Genomic DNA, 24,377 nt, shown 5'->3' on the forward strand with positions numbered 1-24,377 from the left:
GAGAAGATATAAAATGGTGACATCACAAGCTGGGATGCCAGACACTCAGGTCTCTACTCCACAGGTCCCTGAGAGCCCACCCTATATGTTCTGCAGGTCACTTGGGAAACTCTTCAGCTGCTCCTCTGATGACCCTAAGGCTCTGCAGGATGGAGACGGTGGGAGAAACCCCCAATGTTGTTTTTACCTCTTCCACTCTATTTTAGATATTTGCAATTTTATTAAGGTTTAGGGGAGAGAGAATGAACTTGAAGAGTTTATTTGGAGGTATCAGGTAAAAGTGAAATTTTAAAAAAAGAAGAAAACAAAGAGGTTACTTTGGGTTTTATTCAATCTCACTTCCTGACTACCTGCTAGGTGGCAGACCCTGAAGATGAACAAGGTCACAGTCCCTACTGTCAAGGACATCAGAATGCATTTAATAAGAGAAGGTATGGACACACTGAGAGTGGTGAGCACTACAAGCAACATAAAAGTTGAGTCATTTTGGAGCCTAGAGGAAAGAACGCTGTCTCTTGCTGAGTACCTACCATGTATCAGCTCTGTAACGGCACTTTTTCACACATTAGCCAATGAAGCCCTATCACAACTCTGCATAGTCTCTTTTTAGGATGAAGGAGGGTCTGAAACCTGCCTGAGGTCACAACCGGTACATGGTAGAGCTAGATTGGAGAGCAGACTAGGGAACACTCATGCCTTCTCCCCACCCAGGCCATATCACCTAGACACTGCTGTCGTGATAGATCAGGGTTTAGTTATGATACTGGCTTTAGGTGGATTTGAATCCCACTTGGTGAGAAGGGAAACAGGTGGATGAGAGTGGAGAATCAGAATGTTGTCTTCCCTGGGCTCCAGAGAAAATCCCTCTGAAGGAATCCTGTGACTCTGCCTTTAAGGAGGATTTTAAATGGTGGCAGCAATGGGAGGCAGTGTATCACAGCAGTTGAGTAGAGATTTGGGTCACAGACAAATCTTGGCTTTCTTCATTCATGTGTTCATTCATTCATCCAAGAAGACTATGTGTCTCCTATGTGCCCAGCATTCTGCTAGATACTGGGCTTAACAAAAGTGTCATCTTTGCTTCTCTAGAGCATAAGTTCCAGACCCATAAATAAGTAAACACAAAAATAGATAATTTCAGTAAGTGGTTAGCAATATGAAGGGGGGAAAAAACCTATCTGGAGTAATAAAGACAGAGCATGGTGATGGGGTTGCTGCCTTCATAGGGTGGCTCTGCCACATAAAGCTGCGAGCATTTGGTCTGGAAGCTTAATGTTGCTGAGCTTCAATTTTCTTATGGGATTGATAAAACCAGCTGATAGAGCTGTAGTGAACATGAAATATGAAAGTGGTAATAGTTAACATACGTTCGATACTTACTATGTCTTCACTTTGCTAAGCATTTTAAGTACATTATCTGTGTAATGCTCACAATCCCATCAAGAAGAAACTGTTATTATTTACAGTTTAAATAGAAAAACCAACAAGTTAAAGGAAAAATTGAAACTAGAAGCTGACATGTTCAATAAGTTTCTGAGCCCCAGGAAGCTGGGCTGGCAAGCTATACCTCGATTGCTTGGGAAGCTCAATCACTCTTATTGTGTGTTCCTAACTTTCCTGAGGCAGAATGCAAGTAGGAGACCTAGCTTTCCATTTGTATTTTAAAAAGCAAATGTTTTAAAAACACTGTGACAGAGAAAGGATATCCAATGGCCAGGCGCTGTGGCTTATGCCTATCATCCCTGCACTTTGGGAGGTGAGGCAGGAGGATCACTTGAGGGCAAGAGTTGGAGACCAGGCTGGGCAACACAGTGACACTCTATCTCTACAAGAAATTTCAAAAATTAGACGGGCACAGTGGTGCATGCCTATAGTCCCAGCTACTCAGGAGGCTGAGATGGGAGGATCACTTAAGCCCAGGAGTTTAAGGCTATAGTGAGCTCTGATTACACCACTGCACTTCAGCCTGGGTGAAAGTGAGACTTCTGTCTCAAAGAAAAAAACAAAAAAGAAAGGAAGGAAGGAAAAGAACCAAAAAAAAAAAAAAAGAAAAAGAAAAAGAAAAAGAAAAAAGAAAAAGAAAAAAAAGAAAGCCTATCCAAGAGATGGGTAAGTGGCAGAACCAGGATTCGAGTGGAGGGCCCACAGCCCAGCCTGGCTGGCTCTTAGATCCACACTCTTAGTCATGAAGCTGTATTGACTATCTCTTCCTTTTTTTTTTTTTCATTAGGGAGAGGGTGGCAGTGGGAGGACTGCCCAGTAACACACATAGCATTTTAGCAAAAGACTTGCTATTTTCTCCCTATATAAAAATGTTAAAATAGTCTTTTTTTTTTTTTTTTTTTTTTGACAGAGTCTTGCACTGTCACCCAGGCTGGAGTGCAATGGCTCAATCTCGGCTCACTGCAACCTCTGCCTCCCAGGTTCAAGCAATTCTCCTGCCTCAGCCTCCTGAGTAGCTGAGATTACAGGTGCCCCCCACCGCGCTGGCTGATTTTTTGTATTTTTAGTAGACACGGGGTTTCACTATGTTGGCCAGGCTGGTCTCGAACTCCTGACCTTGTGATCCACCTGCCTCAGCTTCCCAAAGTGCTGGGATTACAGGCGTGAGCCACCATGTCCAGCTAAAATAATCTTTTGAACTGTAAAGGCAAAATTTATAATTGTTGTTGACAAAAATAGGGACATAAGTAAATCATTCATACCTTTACTACACATGTGAAACGTGCTTTCATCTTTTTTGGGATTCACTCAGACTTTGGCTAATATTGGCTAATATTTGCTTTGTCTCTGAGAAAGTCAAGGCTTCATTCATGCAACAGGAAGAATAATAGAATGTGGCAAAAACAATTAAGTAATATGATAATATATGGAGCCTTTAGGTAACTTAATGTATTGCATCTAGAAGTCATTCACAGATATGTGTTAAAATATGGCTTCAGCGGTATATAGTGTGACTTAGTGAAAAAAGCATGAGCTTTGCCATCAGACAAGGTTCAAATCCTGTATCAGTTATATTCTTGCTGTGTGATCCAGAGCAAATTATCTTACTTCTCTAAGCCTCAGTTTCCTTCTTTGTGAAAATGTCTACTCACTACCTTCTAGGATGGTTATGAAAATTCAGTAAGATTGTACATGTTGAGTATTTGATTTAATGCCTGAATCCTAAAAGTTGCTCAGTAAATGGCAGATATTATTATTATTATTAACAATAATTATCTGGTCTTCCTATACTTTATTCTAGGTGCCTAGTTGGGAAAGGGGATAAGAATACCAAAAAAAAAAAAAAAAAAAGTAGACTGTTTTAGAATACCTAGATGTGCTTGTACTGTGTAGATACAAACCCAGTTTTAATGTTGAGATAAGTCTTTTTTTTCTGAAGGGTTTAGACCAAAAGACTAATTTTATTTTTATTTTTCCACCTTCCCCACAAAGAAGGCATTTTATGTGGCCCTGTTTGCCATTATTTCATCCTTGTGTTTTCCAGTCTGTTAAAGGAAGTGGAAAATGAGTCTTTGTCGAGGCAACACCTGTGGGCTTGAATTTAAATCCTGGAAGAGAGAACTATGGCGTACTCAGAGGTGATATATGTTGCACAACCCTGATAGAGGCCCCTCCACAACTCCTGATGGCCTTCCAGTTCTGGAATGTGATGGCCCACCTTTTTCATACCTCTTCCTCTTGCCTTCCCCCGACCACGGCCCCCTCAACCACCCAACCCTCTTATGTTTGGAGGCATCACTGTTTTAAGGATTGAACCATTTTCACACTTGGTTTTCAGAAAGTGTAAAACTCAGTTTCAAGTGAGCCATACACTGGAACTTGTTTTAGCAGGATGCAGAGAGAGTTTAGTTCTTTTGCCTTTCTTGCATTTATATATATATTTTTTAATGTGAGGATAAAACGTCCATTTGTTCTGTTTTTGTCTTTTTATAATTTGATGTTTACTAACATTGCAGTTTTTGAGTTCTTGAAATGTTTACGAGAGGGAAAGAGATCATAAAAAGCAGAAAAGAATGAAATGCAGCCATATTATTTTCAGTTGAATTGAGTCCAAATTGAGGCAACTAGGGCTGGATTGACCTGTGCCGGGAGGTTACGGGGTTTATGTGTGTCATATCCCACCCTCAAGGCAGGAATACTTCAAAAGATGTGTACAGTTTCCACTTTTCTGGTTGGTTATTCTTCCATAAAATATAAAAACATCGTTCTGCCTCCGAGCAATCAATAATTATCAGTAGAGAGGTGAACATGGACACGTTTGATTTGTGTTTTTGTAGTTGCTTTGTTTTAATTTAAAAGAACAATGAGAAAGCCTTTGAAAAGGCTGCCACCCGGTGAAGGTTAGTTAGCACTTTGTGTCCTGTGTGTTTTCCAGCTACCCAGTAATTGTGCTAAAGACCAGTGGTTAGACACAACCTAAGTGAGACTGCTGAATGTAGCAGAAATTTATTTAATCCGAATGGAAATTTACCACTTCATAAGCACTGGTGTCCTGAATCCATCATGTTGGGGAAAATACAGTATCAGTCAATGCAAGCAAACTAGTCTTTGAACTAGATTTTGAATGGACATTTGGATAATCTAATGAGTGATTAGTGATTGACAATTACACCTCCAAGCCAGCATCTAATTTTTGAGACACAAATGCATTTTGTGAATAAAGTGATGTCAGTGCCTTTGTTTTGAATCTTGGCCATCAAATCATCGCAAGTGACATTACACTTTTGAAGAAGGAGATGTTTCTTGGAATGTTGTGATTATAGAATTTATAATTTGTAAAAGTGAGCATGAGAGACTTTTTTGCGTTCTGTGTTATCTTTTTCTGAATGTGATTAGTCCAAATTTGGGGTGTCCATACATAGAACTTATTTATAATTTGTATACTGAATCTAAATGCTTATGAATAAGTCAAGTTTCTATTGAAGTTATTAGGATTTTATAAAGTTCCAAAATTGGGTCCATGGCATAAACTCAAACCCATGGTGGAACTGATAGATGATTCTAAACATTTTGCCAAGTTTTCTTCCTGGTGTTCACTTCCACTGCTGATAATAAGTCTAGGGTGAGGGAAGAAGTGGGGTGTCTTTATAAAGTTATCTGCCTCCCCAAAAAGCAAATCAACAAATTTTGTTTCATCCTTAAATGGCTACTAACTGGGCTAAAATTTCTTTTACTTTTATTTCTTTTACTCAGTGACTCTTTTTCAAAAGCAAAATAATTTCTCCACCAAGCATTATTGGACATCACAGAAAATAAGTCTGGCTTAGAAAGTTCTGGGAGTTTACAAGGAAGAAAGATTCCAGAGGGCTTGAGGCCCTCAGTTAAAACATTAAAACTTTTAAGCCTTGGAGAGAAGATTTCTAAAGCATCGAGCCGTTGTTGTGAGAAAGGCTTTGGTCTTCGTGAACTTTTATGTTCAACTCAGTGGGCAGAGTTTTTGAGGTTTCTGTGGTTTGGGTAGGGGACCTTTTCAGAAATGCCAGGCTTTTAGAAAAAACAGAGCTTTTCTTCTAATCAAGGCTGCGTTTTAAAGTTTGAAAACTTTGGTGTGATGACAAGAATAAATTATTTCTCTGCTACGTGGGGTTTCCTCTGGGTGCCCAGGCTGCGGGGCATTCTCGCCTGGGCTACCTCACAAGGCACAGCTGAGGAGGCGCTGGGAGTGGGAGTGCCGTCCGTCCAGACCTCGCCCCACATGTAGTGGGCAGCGTCGCACAGAGGCGGGCTGAGCCTTGAGCACCGCTTGGAAAGCCTGCGGAGCTGAGCAGTCCACGGGGGACCTACACAAGGATGCCCCACGGATCCCGTGTTCTGTTAAAAGTTTTTCTTGGCATTGAGAGGGATTTTTAAAAAAGAAATGAGATTGTATATCGATAGCTGATGATAAACTGAGAATTTTGAGAAGGAAGGGACAAAGAGGGAGGAGAACCTGAAGGGAGGATGGGAGGCAAGGAAGAGGCTCCATCAGAATCATTTCTGTAATTGACAGCAGGCTGATTTGGTGAGTTTTTTCAAAATTATTAGTTTCTTTTTTATACAAGTGAGTCCCTTTTGGAAATTGAGTAGCAGATTAATCAAACTTGTAATTTTTTCCAGGCACTGTGTGAATACTTATGCATGTTACTTTATTTAACTCGCATATTGATTCTATAGTATTATTATCAACAGTTTACAGATGGGAAAACTGAGATTCAGACAGCCTAGGTAACAATATGTCCAGGCCAAACCCCTAGTGTCAAACCAGGATTTGAACACGGATTACTGTGATTCCAAAGCCAGGCTGTTTCCGTGCTTCCTCAACTCCAGAGCTAACAACAACTCCAGAGCTAGAAGGAAGACCTGAGAGCTGTACATTCTCATTCACCTCCTCTACTGCATAAAGTTCAGGAGGTTCAGTCATCCCTCATCCTGGTGGGAGACAGCTGCCATTCTTTGGAGTGCACCATTGTGGGTGTCAATGGGCGACTGGGAGCCACTGGCATTGAGATGTGACTCTCACAGCAGGCTGCTGAGGATGCCCACGGGCACTCCTCCCCGAGTGGGTGCCTCCATGCAATGTGTGCCTTTCATCTCAAATCATTCTCAGAGCTTCTAAGTTCAACCTGGCACCACCACTAGGCTGGTATCTTCCCACCTGCCAGTTACTTTGGGAAATTTGACATCTTACACACATCATCAAGGGCTCCATATCTATTTACTTACAGACATGATTTCACTTAGAATAGGTTCAACATAAAAACCTGGCTGTTAAAAGAACAGCACCTTCCACTGTATAGCATGTTACAGTCTATAATCATGGATAGAATCATTAACAGTGCAGGCTCTGGAATCCAGCAGGCTTCCTGAGAATTGGTTTTGCCATGGGCTGGATATATGAACTCAGCAACTTAGGTAACCTCTCTGAGCCTCAGTTTGCTTTTCAGTAAAATGGCACTATTCAAATACCCACCTCATGGAGTATTGTGAGGATTAAATAAAGTAATACGTAAAGGGACCAGCACAGGTCTTGGCACATCGTAAAAGCTCAATAAACAAAAGCTGCTTTGAGCACCACTTGCAAGGAGAACCTTGTGGTCCTCTAGTGGCTTCCAAGAGCTTTTTCCCCAACCCCCACACACAAAGACCACATAGGATGATATGGTTTGGCTCTGTGTGCCTACCCAAATCTCATCTTGTAGCTCCCATAATTCTCAGGTGTTGTGGGAGGGACCTGGTGGGAGATGATTGAATCATGGGAGCAGGTCTTTCCCATGCTGTTCTTGTGATAGTCAGTGGGTCTCATGAAATCTGATGGTTTTAAAAACGGGAGTTTCTCTGCACAAGCTCTCTCTTTGCCTGCTGCCATCTACGTAAGATGTGATTTGCTCCTCCTTGCCTTCCACCATTATTGTGAGGCCTCCCAGCCACATGGAACTGTGATGTGAGTCCAGTCAAACCTCTTTATTTTGTAAATTGCCCAGTCTCGGGTATGTCTTTATCAGCAGCATGAAAATGTACTAATACATAGGAAAAGAAAACAAAATTTTATAGAATTTGTTCTTCCACTGTGTTCAGTCTTTTGAAGCAGTATCTCATAAACCTGTGACTTGGAATGATCATTCATTCCCATTGAACACCTGGTAAAAACCAGTAAGATTCAGTCACATGCATTGGTCTGTATGGCAACTGAGTATCCAAACTGAGGTTTGTTGCTCCAAAGCTGATCCTGTTTTGTTGTTTTGTTTAAATCAGGCCACCTACATCTCAATTAAAAACTTAAAAGGAAGTATATTTTTCATTCTGATTTTATATGGTTATTTGAAGCTTCTTCCTTTGTTTTTCAAGAGTTTTGCCTGTGTCATTGTTTTCTGTGTTTAGCACAGTGCATAGCATCTGCTAGAGTGGCTTGCACATAGTTAGTGCTTAATACATATTTATTTAATATATATATCAAACCGTTTTTAATATTACAAAGGATTGCCGGGCGCGGTGGCTCAAGCCTGTAATCCCAGCACTTTGGGAGGCCAAGACGGGCGGATCACGAGGTCAGGAGATCGAGACCATCCTGGCTAACACGGTGAAACCCCGTCTCTACTAAAAATACAAAAACTAGCCAGGCGAGGTGGCGGGCGCCTATAGTCCCAGCTAGTTGGGAGGCTGAGGCAGGAGAATGGCGTAAACCCAGGAGGCGGAGCTTGCAGTGAGCTGAGATCCGGCCACTGCACTCCAGTCCGGGTGACAGAGCGAGACTCCACCTCAAAAAAAAAAAAAAAAAAAAAAAAAAAAATATGTATATATTACAAAGGATTCTGCATCTCTTTCCTTACTTTCTAGGAAGCCTGGCCCCAAGGGCTCCTGCAAACTTGTTTGTGCCTGATAAATTACAGATTAACTAACACTCTTTGGATCCCCTACTATGTGCTAGGCATGGTGTTAGTGCTTCATTCATTCATTCCTTTCCCTCCCTCCTTTCTGTCCTTTCCTCCACTTCTATTGATCTGCTATTCTGGGCCAACTGCTGTCCTAAATACAGCGAATAGTGAGTGAATAAAATACAATCAGCACTTAAGGAGCTTATATTATTTATTCTAATCCTCATAATAACCTCATGGGGTAGTTTTTTTAGTTAATAGGGAGGAAATTGAGGCCCACAAGCTTAAGTAATTTGCCTAGGGTTGCAGAGCTTACTTAGTCAATTGTTTAAGGGGAGGATTAGAATTAGTGTCTTTCTGGCTTCCAAGGCCAAGTTCTTTTAATTGTATTGGGAGACCCAAGAATCAAACAGGAAAGGTGATTTCAGGTACAGATTAAGGTGGGATGCCTTAGAGGTGGGCATGATACATTAGCTAACACATCTAATGCTTATCATGTAGGCACCTGATGTGCCTTATTCACTCAATTCTTATATAAACTCTGCGAGCTGTTACTGATATTACTCCACTTTGCAGATGAAGAACCCAAGGCTCAAGGAGGTTGAGTCACTTGCCTTAAGGTCACAGAGCAAAGAAGTCAGAATTGAATCTAGCAGTTTGGCTCATCAGTCCATGGTCTTAACTGTTACAATGACATTAAAAACAACAATAACAAGGCCAGGTGTGCTGGCTGAAGCCTATAATCCCAGTGCTTTGGAAGGCTGAGGCAGGAGGATCACCTGAACCCTGGAATTTGAGGCTGCAGTGAGCTATGATGGTGCCACTGCATTCCAGCTGAGGCAACAGAGCAAGATCCCATCTCTAAAAATGGTGGTCGGGTCTGGGTTGCAAAAAAATAATAAAGAAAAAGAGGAAAAAAGGTGCCTCTGTCAAACACAAACTCTTGGGATTATGGTTGTCCCGTTTGTCTAGAACTTGCTCTGGTCCAGAATAAGCATAGTATTCTATGTGCTTTCTGTGCATTTGTTCACTTAAATCTCACACTATTAAGATGAGGTAGGCAGATTATTATTATCCATATTACGCGTAAGGAGACAGCGAGGTTTGGAGAAGTTTATTTGCCTTGATTCATTGAACTAGTAAGTATTAAGCCTGAAACTCAGACAATTCATTGGTAATTAGTCAATAATCCCACCTGGTAACTTTTCCTTCTTCTAAGTGACTCTCAGGAAATGATCAAAACAAAGAAAAAATGATACGCACCAAGTCGTTTATTGAAACATATGGAAAATAGAAACACTTGCTCAATGGAACATTGGTCATCTTTCAAACAATGATGAATATGGAGACTGTAGTGCCCTAGGAAAAATCTGCATAATAGTAGAACATTAAGAGAAAAACGAATAGAAATGCTATGTTTGCTGGAGTTACAGTTCTCTTACGTGCACTTATAGATACGAGACTTGCGACCAATACACACAAAAAAAGAAAAGAAAGGTAGTTACCAGGTTAGAGTGGTGGGATTGTGGGAAAATATGTTTCTCTTTTCAACATTTTAAAATGTAATTTTTGCAATAAACTTACAGGAAAGATAAAGGCATTTTGCCTAGGAGAAGGATGTTTTGGTGGCTTACCTCAAAAGTTCAGGCTGGGTTAAAATCTATTCGGCATCTGTAGCCAGGAGTGCCTGGCTCCTGAGGTTTTGGGGGAATCCACATCCCCAAACAGAGCAGGAGAGGTAAAAATAAAATAAAAACCCAAAACTAGAAAAGGCAATGATGTCAAGGCTGGAATAACATCAGATGACATGCAGAGCAAGTAGCCTTGGTCTCAATGATTCTTTTCCTAATTTTATCTTTTAATAATATTGTTATAGTAGAAATAGAAACAAAGAAAAAAGTCTGCTAACATTAAGTAGTAGTAGGTACACCTTTCCCCAGAAGTTGAGGGAAAATGAAATTTTTACAACCTGGTTATGCAATAATGTACATTAATGCTAGTGTTCCCAGGGATATTTTCAGAGCTGAGATCTGCTTTTACACTGAAATTATCTTCGACAGGAGATGGCACTGAACACCTTAGGTTGAATTTTCTCTAGTGTCTGAAGACTCTTGGTGAGTTCATGATCTCTGAACAAAAGGCATTGGTGTATCATTGGGAGTTCCCTCATTCTTTTTTTTTTTTCTTGTACATTGCAGATAATGACCCCTTAGTTAATTTCCTTGCCCACTGTAGAGGTTTACATACTGAGTTTCCCTAAAAAGGGAAAGGGCAGCCACATTATTGAGCGCCTATTGTACGTCTGGTGTTATGTTAGACACAGCTTAGAATTCACAGTGAGACTTTAATGTGCTTATAATAATTACCAGTATCATAGCACAGGTGAGTGGTTAGGATCAAGTCAGATTCAAATCCCTGCTCAGCAGCTTAATGACTGTGTGATCTTGGGCAAGTCATCACTGTGATGATAATGGCGATGACGACGATGATGATGAAGGTTATGGTGCTTGTGTTGGGAGGCCATATTCCAGGAGAATGATATTAGCGTCATCTCAGGCTCACCTGTGTCCTGTTGTGATTGAGACTTCAGCTGATGAGGAAGAGACACAGAGCCAGTGATCACATGGATTGTCTGGGGAGTGAACACAGTTAACTGGAAAGAGTTCTTATATTTTCTCCACAGCATTCTTTCTTTTAAACAAATTACTTCATCCATCCAGTTCAGGTCTCTAAGACATAATGAGCTTCTAGTGGCCTTCTACAGAGGGGGACAAGTAAGTCTTGGTTCTCTTGGTTCGATCCTGGTTTATGCATGTGATCCTGGCAAAATTATTAATGATAGTGCTTTTCAATCTCAAAAGTGTTCAGGTTTGGATGATAAGGGATATGGTCACTTACTCCGTGGCCTCCTTTTCTATTCTCTCCCCTCTAAAACACGTTTAGCAGCACCAGATGAAGTTGCCCACAGAACTGCTTTACTTCTGCCCCACTCCACTAAAAAACTTTATGAGGTTCCCAACGACCTACTGAATACAATCCAGACTCCTTAACCCAGCACTGAGTACAGAAGCAAGGCTTATGTATGTGCATCCCCTATGGCATCTCGAAAAGTGCTTATCAAGTAGCATGATCTCAGGAAACATGTATTGATACCTGAATCAATGTGTGTAGTCATGCTCAGGCTGCTTGTCAGTTTCTCGAATGCATCTTTCTTCTGCCTGCTTCAAGAACTTCGCACATGCTGTTCCTTCTGCCAGGAAGATGCTTCTTCCCCCTCCACCTGGTTCGTGCCTTCGCATTCTTTAGCTGCCAGTTTAATGCTGCTTCCTCCAAGAAGCTTCCTAACTACCCCCAGATTAGACCCAACCCCCCTTTTTTTCTCTCGTGTGGCACTCTTGGTAATTGCATCGCTATGTGATTATTTATAGTTGTCCACACTAAACTCTAATCTTCCAAAAAGACAGAACTGTCCATTGAGGCTGTGTCCCTCCTGTGTAGTCAGCCCCGGTGCATGGTAGCCCATAAATAGTTGCCAAATGAAAACAGGGATGAATGAATGTGGGCTACCCTTTCTGAGCCAGTGCAGTCCACGTCACCTATTTAAAGTCCTCCAATAGCTTCTTAGCACACTTGGAATAAATGTGAAGTTCCTAGGAGAGTCTGCAAGTCCCTACATACTTTGGATTCTTCCCAACTTTCTACCTCATTTCCTGCTGCTTTCCCCATCTCCTGCTTCGCCATGCTGGCCTCCTGGCTTCTCCTCATACACCCAAGGCCACCCAGACCCTTGCACTCCAACATCACCTCATCAGAGAGGCCTTCAGTGTCCCCACTGCCCAAAAAGCACCCCCACCTCTCTTGATCTCCCATTCTATGGCTTTATTTTCTTCATAACACTTACTTTCTGCTGTCTTCTTGCTAATTTGTCTTTGTCTCCACTGCAGAATGTAAGCTCTCTGAGAGCAGGGACCTTGTCTGCCATGTTCATCACTAGCTGCTCAGAACCTGGCAAACAGTAGGTGCTAAATCAATACTTGGTAAACGGGGGAAGGAATGAAAGGAGAGGCGGGGCAGGGCCCCTTCCTGGAACCCAGCAGCCCCTGGGGCAGGGCCTGTGGCGTTGCCATGGCAACCCACTGACCTGAGCCACCCCCTGGAGAGGCCACAGCTGCTGGCTTCCTGGGCTTCTCCAAGCTTCTGTGTGTCGCCACTGCCACGGGCAGGGAGCCAGGAGAGAGACAGAAAGGGGCTGAGAGAATGATCAAAAGGAGAGCCCACCCTGGTGTGGGAGGCGACAGGACCAGGCCTCGACGGCGCCGTTCCACTGGTAATGACCAGGGCCCAGGGAGAGGAGACTGGGGTGGGCCTGGCACCCCCAGGGGGAACCGGGGCCAGGCCCGCCCTTGGTAGCTGTGAGTGTGGCGCGTCAACTCTTTTGTAGCGTTTCTGGAGCTCCAAGTTCCTAAAATAGGCCCCAGCACAGTGCCCTGAGAGACTGTTGATACAGTGTAAATAACAGCCTCTATTAAATCCCGGTGACACTTTCTAAGTCAGGCGGCGTTTTCTACAGGTATTGCATAAGTCAGGACCTCCGTGTTCTCATCCAGTGCCTCAGGAACAAAACTCAGCGTGTTCACTTCCCCACTGCTTGAACACCACGGCTGGCTCCCAGCTGCCTGCAGGCTTCGTGGCCTGGTGGGCCCGGCGGGCAAGGCCTTTGCAATCTGCTCCTAACGGACTCTTCCACCTGTCTCCCAGCACTGGGAGTCACAGGTCGGCGAACTCTTCACCTTTCCCAGAACCACCAGGCCTTTCACAGCTTTGTGCCTTTGTCCTGAAGGCAGCCCTCCTGCCTGAAATGCCCTGCTTCCCTCCTTGGTCTGGCAGGTGCTGAATCCTTTAAGGACCAGCTGAAATGCCACCCCGTCTGTGAAGCAGCCAGGCTTTCCTCTCTATGGAAGCTCTCCTCTCTATGCCCCACAGCATCTTATTATAATACAAACACTCCTGGTACCTGCTTGTAGAGGCAGTGTGGGCAGTGTGGGCAGTGAGCACACCCCAGCCTTGGAGTCAGACAGACCTGACCTAGCTCAGCCACCAACTAGCTTCTCTGGGTCTGAGTTTCATTCTTGCAAATCAAAGTTAGTCAAGTCTCCGTTTCAGTTGCTGTGAGCAACAGAGATGAAGCATGTGGAGCGGAGCGACCAGCACTGGAGGTCACTCAATAAATGCCAGACATCACCATTAGGCATCTGTCCCTGTCACTCAGCTGTGAGTTCCTGGTGGATAGAGACCACGCCTTCCTCATTTTTCTACGGCTCTTAAAGCCAAACACACTAAGTGCTTTACCTTTATAATTCCAGTTAATCTTTGAAGAAATCAGGTAGGTAAGAATTCAGGACGGTTTAGGAACCGTCCCAATGTTACATAACTAGTAAGTGGCCAGGCTGGGATTTGAAATCCAGTCGGATTTGAGCTCCAAACCTCACTTTCTACCCAGCCCATCTCTGTCTTCTCTCTCGTGTTGTACCACCTCCCCCTTGATCACTCTGCATCAGCCCCCTGAGCCTTCTTGCCATTCCTCAAACAAGTCAAGCATGATCTTTCCTGGGGTTGGGGGTAACCTTCGCCCTTGTGGTCCCCTCTTTCTGAATCTTGGGAAACCTTGCTCCCTCACTAAACTCAGTGTCTGCTCACAGGCTGTTTCTTCCCAGAGGCCTTTCTGGTGGAGAATTCCCGCTCCTCCTCTCTCATTCTCCATTATTTTCTTCCTTTACTTTTCTTCATCACAAGCATCACTACAGCTATGTGCCCAATACTGTACTAGGCTCCTGGGGACAAGGTACTGAACAAGATAGACAAGGTCATTAGAACTTACGTGTTAAGGGTGGGAAAAGTAAGTGATTTTTTAAAAAGGGAATCAACAACAACAAAAACCCAGATAGTTTTAGGTCTTGAGACGCTAGTCCACCAGAGATATCCTGTGTAATGTATGTGTGTCATGTTGAATAGCTTTTGTTCATCTCTTCTATTTGAACTCTGAAGATACTTGATAATTATTTGGAAAATGAATAAATGGATGCACGGATAATCTAAGAGATTCCTGTCAATGTGTCCTATAAACTTCAAGGATTACCTGGCTCTTGATAACCATCTTAACAGGCCCTCTCTGCCAGGTCAATATGGGTTTGTGAAGCACCACTCTGAACCTTGAACTGCCTTGGACGTGCCATGTCCCCGATGCGGCTACTTCTGAGTTATTCTTTGCTGCTGTAAAGAGAATGAAGCCTTGTAGAAAACCTGATAACTATATATGGCACTGCTCAACCTCATTATATGTACCCAAGAAAATAACTTCACATTGAGGTTTCCAAATCTTCAGTCCAAAGTGAAGAGGCACAAAGATCTTCCTCTAAGGAATGTGGACTGAACTCCCTGAAAGTGAAAATCCATAGGCATTATCTGCCTCCTCCTTCCTGCCCATAATCCCAGATGAACCAGGGGAAGGGATGCTTCACAGCCCAGAAGCCTCTGCTCACAGCTGTAGGCAAATCCTCTTAGGCACTTGCACAAGCTTGGTCCTTACTAACAGGTCAGATGATTTTTATAGATCAAGAATGAGGCAATTGGGAATAGGAAGTTATCTCAGTAGGAACTGAACTCTCTTTCTCCTATGTCCCATGCTGTCCCCAGAACTCAGTACCAGTATTGCAGCATTGATCACAGTCTGCCTTCCTTTAGAACTTTTGCTTCAAGCCTAACTTTCCATATCTATAATTAGAGATATGAAAACATGACATGTAATGTTGTTCTGGGTCCAATTTAGACAACATATGTGAAAATGGCTTCTATAGTACCTGGCACGCAATAGGAACTTAATTAAGTTTTTAGGAAAAAACATGTCTTTATTGTGCAACATCTATGGAGCCAGGCACAGGGCCAGCCACTGGGTGTGAGATGATAGACAAAAATGACAGAGTCCTGCACTCATGAGCTCAGGGAGTAGCAGATGCCTTACTTTCTACTTGGTAACTAGAGGGCAGAAGCCAGTCTTGTTCATGTTTATATCACTATAGCTTCTCTCTCTCTCTCTTTTTTTTTTTTTTTTGAAATGGAGTCTCACTCTGTCACCCAGGCTGGAGTGCAGTGGTGCAATCTCAGCTCACTGCAATCTCTGCCTTCCAGGTTCAAGCGATTCTCTTGCCTCAGCCTCCCGAGTAGCTGGGATTACAGGTGCATGCTACCCACACCCAGCTAATTTTTGTGTTTGTAGTAGAGACGGGGTTTTGCCACATTGGCCAGGCTGGTCTTTATCGGCCTGTCTCAGCCTCCCAAAGTGCTGGGATTATAGGCGTGAGCCACTGCGCCTGGCCACTACAGCTTCTCTTTAGCACAGCTTCTTGCATCTAGAAGGCACAAAATAAATGTGTGTTGAATTTTGCTTTATTTGGAAAATCGCCTTTGATGTGTTATACTTTTCCATGCCTTATGTGGTTAAAAAAAAAGAGAGAGAGAGAAAATGATTAGGAAATTCTATAGATATGTGGATGTATCGACATATAAGCTATGCATTCTTTGACATATGTGTCACTAATGTAACAGTTATTGAGGCCAGACTACAGGAAAATTTTATAACAGTACTAGTAGAGAGTCAAAAGAAATAGAATAAAACAGGCTCCATTCTTAAGAGGTTTAAATTCTAAACTGAAGAGGTTTCTGTGTATGATAGAGGCTGACAAAGAATATGTAAATGAATTTAGCGCATTATATAGGTAGAGTTTTAGCAAAAGTTCGAATACAAAGCAGACTGAGAAAAATGCTGCAGAATTGGCACATTGTTCTGGGGACGAAATGGGACATAGGAGGAGAAAGCTCAGTTCACATTTGGAGAGAGCATTGTGATTATGACCTGAGTTTGAATGCTGGTCTTCCTCTTACTAGCCAGATGACTTTGGACAAGTCACTGAATCTCTCTGAGCCTTAGTTTTCTTATCTCTAAAATGGGCCTATTAATAGCACCCACCTCTAGGACTGTAATAAGTATTAAGTATGATGATGTATGTAATGCAGTTGTATGATACCTCACCCATAGTGAAAGCTCAATATATACTGAACTTTATTATTATAAAATCACATCACCTGCAAATCAGTAAGGTGGGAGAACACAGTGTTTCATTTAAAATTCAGTATACATGTCATTCTGCCCAAGTAATTCTTGACCTCTGCAAGACCGAAATCCATTGTTAAAAGTAATTTTAAAGTACATAACGTTGTCTTCAGCTGATCTAAAGAGAGGCCTTCCAGTCATAGGAAGCTACCTGGCTTATGAGACATGAATTGGAGATGCCACTCCTAAGAGCTCCACTAGGGAAGAAGACAAAGGTCAAAGTGCCCCTGCAGATTCAAGGCCCATATCTGGTTTGGATATCTCAGAGTGTTGCATCCACATAGTCTGGAATGCAAGGCCTTGAATGCATGAGAACTCCAACTGTCCAGAACGACACAGGTGACGGTTCTTTCACTGTTCAGACCATGGTCTGAACCCTCAGAGTCTATCCCAAGTGCCACGTGTTCACATGGACATTGATTAACTAGAAGACACCCAGAAGCAGGTGAACTGGATGGCAAAGAAATGGGAACATTTTTTTCCAAGAAAGAGCTGAAACAATGCGGTTCTTTGATGGGGGTACTTCAACCAGAAATATGGGGAAATGATGGTTATCTTCTCATATCTGCGATGTGCCAGTGAGACCAGACTTATTCTGGGTTGCCCCAGGGAGCACAGTTGGCTACAGGCATATAGACTGTGGGGTCAGAGAGATCTGAGTGGGTGCGATGGGTGAAATGTCTTCTCTTTCATTTTCATGGCACCTCCCACCCTCTCCCACTTCTTGTAGCTTTGCTTTCATCTCTCTCCAGTGTGGGATTGCACAGTGTGGAGGACAGGTGCTGCCATCAGGAAAGTTCTTTCTTTACTTGAACTCTTGTGGGTGGGCGCTGTGCTCTCTTGGCTTACCTGGTTATTAGAACAAGCTCGTCTCGGGAATGTTGCCACAAATTCTTCAGAGAATGTCCCACCAGTCACGGGGGGTTCTCGCCTGCGAGAACAGGCCCTTCTAAGGACTCTGATGTTAACAGGCCTGAATCCAGTGCAGGCAAATGGGTGAGAGGGCGAGTGCTTCCCTCAGTTCCTGTTTCTGACAAAGGGGGGATTGGGGTGTAGATGTGAGTGCGTGTGAGAGTGGCTGGGTGTGTATACCTATCTAGGAAGACCAGGGCTTGGCCCAAAACTATAGATATTGCTTTTGGTGGTATGGTTTGGTGGAGGCAGGGGCTGCAAACTTCAGCAGATGCCATCTAAATGTAGCCATAGCTGCTGCCAGAGAAAATGAGCCAGAAATTGAAAGGATGAGAAGATCTAAGCGGAGACATTCTGGAGAGTCCTGAAACGAATTCTGGAGATTTGTAAGCAGATGTGTGTTTGGATACAGTGTGATGACAGACACCTACCCCCAGCTTTGAAACATTACAAGCTGTCTGTCTCCACACTGTGCATTCGATATCTGCAAGGAGCAGCGTTTTCATGTTTTGATTTTCTCTGCTCCTCAGTATTTCCTGGGAAATACCAGATTTCCATATCCTCTCAACAAGCTGGCCCTTGTTCCTCTCCTCGGATATTTTCCCCCTACTTATTCACAATTTTGGAAGCAGCTTTTAAAAGAGCAGTTTGTTGGAACATAAAATACAAAACAAAACAAAAATCCGACATCTCTCCCGGCTGTTGACATTGATTTCCCCTCTCCACATAGCTTACTCGTCTATGTGGCTTCTTTTTACAGTGTGTAACCTAAGGTGTTAACTAATGATCTTTTCCTCAGCTCTTTGAATTATGAAGAGTCACATTACTTAATCCCTCTAAATCCCAGTTGCTTTCTAGGAAAAGTAGAGATTAAAATCCTTGCTTCAGAGAGTTGTTGTGAAGACTCAATGAAATAACTTATGCAGAGGGCTGGCATGTTCAAATAGGTGTTCAATAAATACCAGCTCCCAGATCATAAAGAAGGCAATGGGGAACCACACTGCCCAAAAGCCTGCAGCCATAGGTATAGCCATTTCTGCTATAACACCCCATATGCCTTCCTAAAAATCACCACATTATACAGAATCGGCCAACAAAGACCACTGGGTTTACTGGAAAAATAAGCTTAGGGGCACAATACTGAAAAACCTTGTCAGTGACACATAATAAAAGACAGAAACCTAATAAAAATGATTTCACAGTTTTGCACATTTAAATGGTTTAGAAATACACAAATCCAATAAAAATGGCACTTCACCTTGGAAAAGACCTGAAGATTGCCTTTAGAGGTGGATATCGGAAGGGTTGCAGCCTGTGAGTTATTATGAAGTGAGCAGGTATGACTCATAGCACAATGTGGACCAAAGTAGCTGGTAGATGTCTGAGGTGTGAACATGAGTGTGTTCTGCACATTTCTGTGGTGCTCAGTATAATGGGGGTGGGGGTGTTGAGTTTTCTGCATTCACCTAATGTTTTTTATGAAATAAATGGAGCATAAAGAGACACAGAGTTTGCACTATGCTCAGATTGTTCCCAAATATATCACTTGCATTGGGACACATTTGTTTTCTCAAGACAAGTGTTATAGTAGAGCTGACTGTACTTAGCTGATGTTGTGAATGAATGAATGAATGAATGAATGAATGAATGAATGGCGGGTGGTCTAGAAAACAGAATAAGCATTACACTACATTGCAACAAATACATTTGTAGCCTTTGAAATTGGATTAAAGAAAAAAAAAACCCCACAGTCTTGGATTTTAAAACGGCTCCATAGTGGCTGGGCACAATGGCTCACGCCTGTAATCCCAGCACTTTGGGAGGCCAAGGCAGGCGGATCGCCTGAGGTCAGGAGTTCGAGACCAGCCTGGCCAACATGGTGAAAATCCGTCTCTACTGAAACTACAAAAATTAGCAGGGCTTGGTGGCAGGCGCCTTCCCAGCTACTCAGGAGACTGAGGCAGGAGAATAGCATGAGCCCGGGAGGCGGAGGTTGCAGTGAGCTGAGATCACGCCATTGCACTTCAGCCTAGGTGACAAGAGCAAACTCCATCTCAAAAAAAAAAAAAAAAAAAAAAAAAAGGGCTGCATAGCTACCATAGTGCTTTTGATTTCTCCTCCTGCTATGGCTTCCGGTCTGTGAGAGCTCTTTGAGGGGTCCCTGGCCAAAGGGAGGCAAGCTACAAGGTTCCCTGTCCTCTTCCAACCAGAGTCCCTAAAGTTTTACCTGTTTTTCTTTTTGTTTCCACTTGAAGAAAAGTTCTGCTGCTAATTCACAAGTTTACAAACCACCACCAGTGATTCAGTTGACCAAGTCTGGTTTTACAAACTGCTACTCAGGAACATACCTTCTTTGCTCAGAAAGATAATCCTCAGTTGGTACTACAAATACTCCAGAATTCGTAGAATCTGACCAAGAAATACAAAAGTGAGGCTTCAAAGAGCCATTTTGCATCCAAACTACTCTGCAGTCTCATCAGCAGCAGCAGTGGTGCACATGGAACTCCGTGTAAAATCCCATTCCAGTCTGGGCAGATGCCACATGAATGTTGATGAGCATTTAAATCTAATGCATTTATGATGTTCTGTCTCTTCTCAAACACCCACAGCAATTCTGTGATTTTCTTTTTCTTTTTCTTTTCTTTCTTTCTTTCTTTTTTTTCTTTTCTTTTTTTTTTTTTTTAGAGAGCTGGATTGAAAGATGTCTCAACGAAAGTGAAAACAAACGTTATTCCAGCCACACATCTCTGGGGAATGTTTCTAATGATGAAAGTAAGTGCTTGAAACTCATTCTTCCATGACCTCTCAGACATGGCCAGTGTCCTGATGGGAGGGTAGTGCCTCTAGATTGCTAGGCTGGGCCAAGTCACCTGGAACAAGATGCTCTCCACCTATTTATGAAATATCCCAGGACCTCTCTGTAATATTTCACAATAGGGAGTGGAATCCATTCAGGTAGACCTGGAAACTGAGGCCATAGCAAAAACTTGCTATTTACAGACTCAACTTCTGCAGGGGACTTGCTAGCCTGCGTTCCCAAAGACCTTGTTATAGTGATGCTCCAGTCAGGTAAATGTGGTCCCTGGTTGGGAAAGGCCATTCTCAGTGTCCACTGTAAATATGGGTTCAAAGTAGTTGTGTCACAGGATTATTGTTTTAGTCATAAATGTCCTTGATATCAGAAAGCAGAAATTTCTTCCAGTTCTCGGACTAGAGAGCTAGAGTTAACTGAAAGATGTACACTCCTGTGTTTACACCTTGCCCTGTGTTATGTCAGACTGGGGCTTCTGGGTGCTATATTAAGAGCAGTAGGCTACTTGGGACTTGTATTTTTAACTTAAACACTAAAAAGGAGAGATCAGCTTATTATAAGTCCAATTTTTTGCAGAGTCAGAAATGACTTTCTTCCATGGTTGGTAAAGCGCATCTCCTTAGTTCAGTTTTCTGAAAGCATGAGCCCCGGCCCACCTGCTCCACAATCCCCTAGAACATTTGCTAGATCTACTCAATAGCCGCCTCCTGAGTGTTAGCTGAGGTTGTCATTGTGTCATCACCATGTCACTTCATTTTATAAAACTGAGCTACATTGGCCGGGTGCGGTGGCTCATGCCTGTAATCCCAGCACTTTGGGAGGCCAAGGCGGGAGGATCATGAGGTCAGGAGATCGAGACCACGGTGAAACCCCGTCTTTCCTAAAAATACAAAAAATTAGCCGGGCATGGTGGTGGGCGCCTGTAGTCCCAGCTACTCGGGAGGCTGAGGCAGGAGAATGGCGTGAACCTGGGAGGCGGAGCTTGCAGTGAGCCGAGTTTGTGCCACTGCACTCTAGCCTGGGTGACAGAGCGAGACTCTGTCTCAAAAAAAAAAAAACCTGAGTTACATTGAACGTAAACTATACAAATCTTATGTGAGTAGTTTGATGGTTTTTTTTCTTTACATATTGTATCCACTGGTGTCATTACCACCCAGAAAAAGATATAGAACATTTCTTGTCCCCCAGGAGACTTCCTCATCAGTCACTACTGTCCTGACTTATCAGTATAGCCTGTTTTTGCCTGCTTTTAAAACTTCATATAAATGGGATAATGGACTCTGTATTCTTTTGTGGGTAACTTTTCTCAGTCAATATAATGTCTGTGAGATTCATTCATGTTGTTGTCTCTAGCAGTAGTTATTTCTTTCTCATTGCTGTATAGTATTTCACTGTATGCATATATCACAATTTACAGATCTTTTAAGTGTTGATGAATATTTAGTTGTTTCAAGTTTTTGATTACTAAGAATAAAACACTACTCGGGAGGCTGAGGCAGGAGAATGGCATGAATCCGGGACACAGAGCTTGCAGTGAGCCAAGATCATGCCACTGCACTCCTGCCTGGGCAACACAGTGAGACTCCATCTCAAAAAAAAAAAAAGAACAAGGCCAGGCGTGGTGGCTCACACCTGTAATCCCACCATTTTGGGAGGCCAAGGCAGGCAGATCACGAGGTCAGGAGATCGAGACCATCCTGGCTAACACAGTAAACCCCATCTCTACTAAAAATACAAAAAATTAGCTGAGCGTGGTGGCGGGCACCTATAGTCCCAGCTACTCGGGAGGCTGAGGCAGGAGAATGGCGTGAACCCGGGAGGCAGAGCTTTCAGTGAGCCGAGATTGTGCCACTGCACTCCAGCCTAGGCGACAGAGCGAGACTCCATCTGGAAAAAAAAAAAAAAGAAGAAGAAGAAGAAAACATATCTGAATATTCTAAGTTTTATTTAATTTTGGCAAAATCTACATAACATAACATTTATCATTTAATCATTTGAAATGTACAATTCATTGGCGTTAAGTACATTCACCTTGTTGTGCAGCCATCTACACCATTCATTTCCAGAGATTTTTTCATCTTCCGAGACTGAAACTCTGTACCGGTTAAACAGTAGCTTCTCATTCTCCTTTTGCCTCAGTCTCTGACAACTACTATTCTACTTTCTGCCTCTGTTAATTTGACTGCTCTAAGTATCTTATATAAGTGGAGTTGTAAAGTATTTGTCTTTTTATAACTGGCATGTTTCACTTAGCATTATGCCTTCAAGGTTAATCCATGTTGTAGCATGTGTCAGAATTTTCTTCCTTTTGAAGGCTGAATAATATTCCACTGTATGGATATGTCACATTTTCTTTATCCATTAAGACATTGATGGGCAATTGAGTTGTTTCTATTCTTTGGTCATTGTAAATAACACTGTTGTGAACACAGGCATACAAATATCTTTTCAAGTCTCTGCACCGAATTCTTTTGGGGATATATACCCAGAAATGAAATTGTTGGACCATATGGTAACTCTGTGTTTAATTTTTTGAGAAACCACAAAACTGGTTTCCATAGTGGCTGTATCACTTTACATTTCCACCAGCAAGGCACAAGAGTTCCAATTTTACCAGTTCCTAGTCATCATTTATTATTATTATTTTAAATAATAGCCATCCTAATGAATATAAAATGGTATCTCATTGTGGTTTTCATTTGCAATTACTTAATGGTTGGTGATGTTGAACATCTTTTCATGTGCTTATTCACCATTTGCATACCTTCTCTGAAGAAATGTCTAAGTTCTTTTTTTTTTTTTTTTTGTGACGGAGTCTCGCTCTGTCACCCAGGCTGGAGTGCAGTGGCGTGATCTCGGCTCACTGCAAGCTCCGCCTCCCAGGCCTACGCCATTCTCCTGCCTCAGCCTCCCGAGTAGCTGGGACTACAGGCGCCCGCCACCACACCCGGCTAATTTTTTGTATTTTTAGTAGAGACGAGGTTTCACCGTGTTAGCCAGGATGGTCTCGATCTCCTGACCTTGTGATCTGCCCGCCTTAGCCTCCCAAAGTGCTGGGATTACAGGCGTGAGCCACCGCGCCCGGCTTATGTCTAAGTTCTTTGCCCATTTTAAAATCAGATTGTTTTCTATTGTTTTAGGAGTTCTTTATATATTCTGGTTATTAATGTCTTATCAGTTATATATACTTGCAAATATTTCCTCCTATCCCATGGCTTGCTTTTTCACTCTGTTGATTGTGTTCTTTAATGCACAGAAATTTTTATTCTAATGCATCCAATTTAACTATTTTTTCTTTTGTTGTCTGTGCCTTTAGTGTCATATCTAAGAAATCATTGTCAGATCCAATGTTGTGAAGCTTTTGCCTTTTTTTTTCTGAGAGTTTTACAGTTTTAGACCTTACATTTAGATTTTTTATCTGTTTTGAGCTAATATTTGTGTATGGTATTAGGTAAGAGTCCAGCTTTATTCTTTTTTTTTTAGACAGAGTCTCACTCTGTCGCCCAGGCTGGAGTGCAGTGGTGCTGTCTTGGCTCACTGCAACCTCCGCCTCCCACGTTCAAGTGATTCTCCTGCCTCAGCCTCCTGAGTAGCTGGGATTACAGGCATGTGCTACCATGCCAGGCTAATTTTTGTATTTTTTTTTTTAGTACAGACAGGGTTTCACCATGTTGGTCAAGTTGGTCTCGAACTCCTGACCTCATGATCTGCCCCCCTCAGCCTCCCAAAGTGCTGGAATTACAGGCATGAGCCACTGTGCCCGTCCGAGTCCAGCTTTATTCTTTTGCATGTTGGTATCCAGGTTCCCCAGCACCATTTGTTGAAAAGACTGTTCTTTCCCCCATTGAATGGTCTTGCCATTGTTGTCAAAAAACACTTGATCATGTATGTGGAGGTTTATTTCTGGGCTTTCCATATTATTCCATTGATCTGTATGTCTGTCTTTATGCCAGAACCAGACTGTAGCTTTGTAGTAAGTTTTGAAATCAGGAAATGTGTGACCTCTCATGTTCTTCTTTTTCAAGATCGTTTTGGCTATTCAAAGTCCCTTGAGATTCCATATGAATTTTAGAATGGATTTTTCTATTTCTGCAAAAAAAAAAAAAAAAAAAAAAAAAAAAAAAAAAAAAAA

General features: G+C 42.6%; 1 protein-coding gene and 1 long non-coding RNA gene across 3 annotated transcripts in view; one reads left to right on the forward strand and one right to left on the reverse strand.

Annotated features, from left to right (window-relative positions):
* LOC111528398 overlaps positions 1-24,377 on the reverse strand; it is a 275,213-nt gene that overhangs the window by 90,065 nt on the left and 160,771 nt on the right. The gene's annotated exons all lie outside the window — the stretch shown is intronic.
* RFX4 (regulatory factor X4) overlaps positions 1-24,377 on the forward strand; it is a 179,150-nt gene that overhangs the window by 6,071 nt on the left and 148,702 nt on the right. Inside the window, exons 1-2 of one of the 2 annotated variants that reach the window (XM_023194372.3) lie at positions 12,479-12,681; positions 20,119-20,205. In XM_023194372.3, coding sequence (XP_023050140.1) covers positions 12,612-12,681; positions 20,119-20,205 — 157 coding nt within the window. In that variant the 5' untranslated portion in view covers positions 12,479-12,611. Of the gene's footprint in view, positions 1-12,478; positions 12,682-20,118; positions 20,206-24,377 lie in introns of those variants that run through there. The other variant, XM_023194451.3, reaches the window with a different exon arrangement.

Source organism: Piliocolobus tephrosceles, chromosome 10 (genome assembly GCF_002776525.5).
Source record: "Piliocolobus tephrosceles isolate RC106 chromosome 10, ASM277652v3, whole genome shotgun sequence".
NCBI classification, from domain to species: Eukaryota; Metazoa; Chordata; class Mammalia; order Primates; family Cercopithecidae; genus Piliocolobus; species Piliocolobus tephrosceles.